The following is a 4,732-nucleotide window of genomic DNA, read 5'->3' on the forward strand; positions in this document are numbered from 1 at the left end:
TGAGAAACCTGGATTTACTTGAAGAATAGCTCGCTGGAAGATGTTGTTATCAGAATATGACATTCAATATGTAACTCAGAAGGCCATTAAGGGTAGTGTGTTGTCAGAGTACCTTGCACACCAGCCAGTGGAGGACTATCAATCAATGAGACTCGACTTTCTAGATGAAGATGTCATGTATATCAGAGACTATGAGATTCCAGTCCTAGAGGAAGGACCCGAACCAGGATCACGATGGGCGCTCATGTTTGATGGTGCCTCAAATGCATTGGGTAATGGAATTGGGGTTGTCATAACTTCTCCAACAAATTGTCATCTTCCCTTCATGGAATGTTATATTTCAAATGCACAAACAACATGGCGGAGTATGAAGCATGCATCTTGGGAATTAAAACAACTATTGATCTACGAATCAAGATTCTAGAGGTGTATGGAGACTTAGAACTCGTCATCTATCAAATTAAAGGAGATTGGGATACCCGTCATCCCAATTTGATTCTGTACCGAGAGCATGTCATGAAGATAATCCCCTACTTTGATGAGATTAATTTCCATCATATTCCTAGGGAGGATAACCAGTTAGTCGATGCCTTGGCTACTCTGTCATCTATGTTCAAGGTCAAGTGGGCTAACGAAGCACCTGTTATTACAATTCAACGTCTAGACGAGCCAACATATTGCTTAGCAGTTGAAGTTAAAACTGATGGCAAGCCATGGTTTTATAACATCAAGCGATATCTTGAGAAGCATAAGTATCCAAACGACATCTTCATCACATACAAGAAGATCTTGAGGAAGTTATCAGCCAATTTCTTTCTAAGTGGTGGTGTGCTATACAAAAGAAACTTTAATTTAGTTCTACTCAGATGTGTGGATAGACACGAAGCAGACCTACTCATCAAAGAGATCCATGAAGGTTCTTTCGGAATTCATGCAAACGGACATGCGATGGCAAAGAAAATCATTAGAGCTGGTTACCATTATTCCAAGAAATGCCACAAGTTTCAAATTTATGCTGACAAGGTGCACATGCCACCTACTCCTCTGAATGTTTTATCTGCTCCATAGCCATTCTCAATGTAGGGCATAGACATGACCGGTATGATTGAGTTGAAAGATGCAAATCGACATTGATTCATTCTGGTTTCCATTGACTACTTCACTAAGTAGGTAGAATTTGATTCTTATGCCAACGTGACGAAGCAAGTAGTCACTTGGTTTATCAAGAAAGAGATAATATGTCACTACGGAACTTCTAGCAAGATTATCACTGATAATGGATCAAATCTGAATAATAAGATGATGAAGGAGTTGTGCGAGAATTTCAAGATTAAACATCATAACTCATCACCTTATAGACCAAAGATGGACGACTCTGTAGAGGCAGCTAACAAGAAGATCAAGAAGATCATTCAGAAGATGGTGAAAACTTATAAGGATTAATGTCATACCCTAATTTTATACGGTCCTTGGTGACATCAAGTCTTTAATGACACTTTCATATGTTAAGATCCTTAAGAAAATATCTGATGCAATTGTCTTCTACTGAAGCATGGGATGGTATGCGCATTTTTGGATAACAAAGCCCATCTTGGTTCACCCATGAGATCTCTTTGTTTCAAAGGCCCATTTACATAAATGTGTCCATAATTAAAAGTGTGGTTTGAATCTTGTTACATTACTAATCCAAAATCCATTTGATTATTAGTAAAGTATTAAGACTCATGGATATATTTTTTTATGATCACTCATCATTAAACCTATTTGTACATCTCAAATACATATGCCAAATCTCTAAACCATTCATAAAAAATCCTTAAACAAAACTTGCATCTTTTCTAATTGAGTATGTTGGTTTAAGATTAAGATATCACATACACGAGTACTTAATCGGTTTTTATGATCAAAGTTTGAAATTTGCAATATCTTTTTTTTGACATAGGCCTTTTTGGCACATTTTATTTTTATTAATGTTTATGTGCTAAAGTTAATCAAATTAAAAATCTATTAGATTGCATTGTTGAGCCCAATCCATTTTCAATTTGAATTATAGTTTAAATTTTCTTTTGATTAATACTATTAGATTGTTAAGGCAAGGTTTATAATTTAAAAAAAAAGACTAATTGCACAAATCATGTTCCAAATAATGTTCCAAGTGATATTCCAAATCATATTTCAATTAAGTCCAAATGTTACAAGTTACTCTAATAGAGCTTAAATTAAAATTATAAAAAAATCTTGCTGATAATCCAAAAAAGTAGTTACATAGTTCTCCAAAAAAGGAAGTTTCAAATTAAATTTACATATTAAAAACAACTCTAAATAATCCAAATTTACACAAAAATCCAAAAGAGCATTTGATTAATTTACAGGTTACAAAAATAATCTAAAATTCTGAAAATAATTGAATGGAGTCTAATGGTTTGAAGTAGTTGTCGCATACGCGAAAAACAACCGGCGGGAAAAGACACAGAGCCGCCACCGTGCGTTATTTATCCCAAAGGAGGGAAAGAAAACGCTCGAAGTAAACCTGGAAAGGAAATGGTCTTACGACCAGAGATTGCTAGGATCGGGAGTCGGTTACGTAAGGGGAAGGTATTAGCACCCCCTCACGTCCGTCGTACTCGACGGGATCCACGCTCAGAAAGAATAGAATAAGGTTGCTGAATAACTGCTCAAGGAATGCACACACGCTGGAATAAAACACGGGCGAAAGACGGAGAAAGCGGACTCGGCAGGATGTCGCATCCTGGGCCTACGTAGTTTGTCAGAACAAACATCAGAGTCGACGTAGTTCAGGGAAATGGGGAACGTGCTCGCTAGGACCTCGCATCCTATGCATACGTATCTTCTCTAACCAGAGAAAGAATCAGAGCACTCGTAGCTCGGCTAACGCACGCCGAAACAACACACTGAAAGGAGACGCTAAGACGTCAAACGAAACACACAACTGGAAACGGAATGCCAATCAGTGGACTTACCTCCAACTCCAAAAACAGACGGGAAACAGATAGCCAATCGATGGTCTTACATCTAACTCCACAAAACAAAACAGGAAACAGATAGCCAATCAATGGTCTTACATCTAACTCCTCAAACAAACAACAAACAGGAAACCGAATGCTAATTGATGGACTTACATCAGACTCCGAACAAGCAAACGCAAATAGGAAACGGAATGCCAATCGCTGGTCTTACATCCAACTCCAAACAAAGAAACGCAAACAGGAAACCGAATGCCAATCGCTGGACTTACATCAGACTCCAGACAAACGCACACGAAAAGAAGAAGGGTCTCGATTGCAACTAGGGCAAGAGAAAAGGAAGGTCTCGATCGCAACGAGGGCGAGAGAAAAGGAAGGTCTCAATCGCAACGAGGGCGAGAGAAAAGGATCAAAGTTAGTTGTTAGTCAAACTCGACAAGACATCGCATCTCGTGCCTACGTATCTCATCTGAACATGAGAATAAGAGTTGTCGTAGTTCGGCTAAACTATTTCTATTTGTTTTGTGTTTTTTAGGTGAACAACGTCACTACGCAATCTACCGGATGCTCGACCTTTGGAGACTTACTCACCTGTAGTAAAAGGAGTTAACGTGTCCTTAAGAGAAGATCAAGTTTGTTTGTGTTTTAGGAATGCTCATGCAAGAAAGGAAGTCCTAGACGAAGGAACCGTGCTACCTTAATTGACATGCAAACGAGAGACTATGCGAAGTTTAGCAATCCTATGGGGATACAATCATACCACACAAAAACACAACATAAAGTAAACACACCAACAAGGGGGCTCAAACATCAAGGGTGAGGCTTTAGTCAAGGGGTCATATCAACCTCGACAAACAAGCCAACTGGAAGGGTATCTGAGGGCTCTTAACCACTGACATTGATCGTTAGGGTGAGCAGATGAAAGGTAATGAGGATAAGACCTCATAGCTCTTAACCCGGGCCTGGGTGAGCTTCAATCAATGAAAACGTGGGGATCCAGAATGAGGGACCCTGCTCCACTTGACTGACTCTATATACAAGGATCTTGGGTTAGGTTCAAGAGCCTTAGCACGTGGTGCGAGCATAATGAACGACTCAAACGATTAGCAGGGGACTGACTGCTAGTCCCTTCTATCTGCCAATTGCCTCTTCACTTAGGAGGACTTGAAGTACATGGCACAAAGGTAAACAAACATAGTCATTGCCTCTTAAGGAGGACTTCAGCCAAATGCCTGCCAAAAGAAACGACAGGGCTTCCAGACTACATGGAGTTAGAGGATGATTACCTAGGTGGTATGCCAACCACAAGTAAAGCACAACTCAAGCAATGAGCTAAAGCAACTAAAGTACCTGTAAGAAAGTCAAACAAGTCAATATTCACATCCAGACAAACCAAACAGTCAATCAACAATGTTACAACCAATATGCACTCAAGGCAAGTCAACAACTCAAGTGATTTCATCACCAAGGATCCTACAACACAACCAAGGTTAGTGGACAAAGCAAATTTGCATCTCAAGTTATAAGATTGCATCAACCACTAGAGCTAATAGCTTGAACCTGAAATACAAAGCTCAAAAGATGAGTACAAACCACTAGTACCAAGACTAGGGTCAAAGGTAAAGCAAAAAGTCAAAACAGCAGCCAATATTCAACATGAAGCATATTTAATCAAGAACATGTCCTAAAAAGGAACAAGTCTAAAGCATAAAGCAAGGTCATCACATGAGCAAGATATGGCAAAGGCA

General features: G+C 39.2%; 1 protein-coding gene across 1 annotated transcript; it reads left to right on the forward strand.

Annotated features, from left to right (window-relative positions):
- The first annotated feature begins 357 nt into the window (after positions 1–357).
- LOC127102783 (uncharacterized) lies at positions 358–1,068 on the forward strand. Its single transcript, XM_051040117.1, has one exon. The coding sequence runs from the start codon at positions 358–360 to the stop codon at positions 1,066–1,068; it is 711 nt and encodes a 236-aa protein (XP_050896074.1).
- The last annotated feature ends 3,664 nt before the right edge of the window (positions 1,069–4,732 follow it).

The sequence above is a fragment of the Lathyrus oleraceus genome, chromosome 7 (genome assembly GCF_024323335.1).
Source record: "Lathyrus oleraceus cultivar Zhongwan6 chromosome 7, CAAS_Psat_ZW6_1.0, whole genome shotgun sequence".
Classification (NCBI taxonomy): Eukaryota; Viridiplantae; Streptophyta; class Magnoliopsida; order Fabales; family Fabaceae; genus Lathyrus; species Lathyrus oleraceus.

Bases quoted from the DNA above. Each gene is read 5' to 3' on its own strand.
- LOC127102783 (XM_051040117.1), top strand. From the start codon at position 358: ATGGCGGAGTATGAAGCATGCATCTTGGGAATTAAAACAACTATTGAT.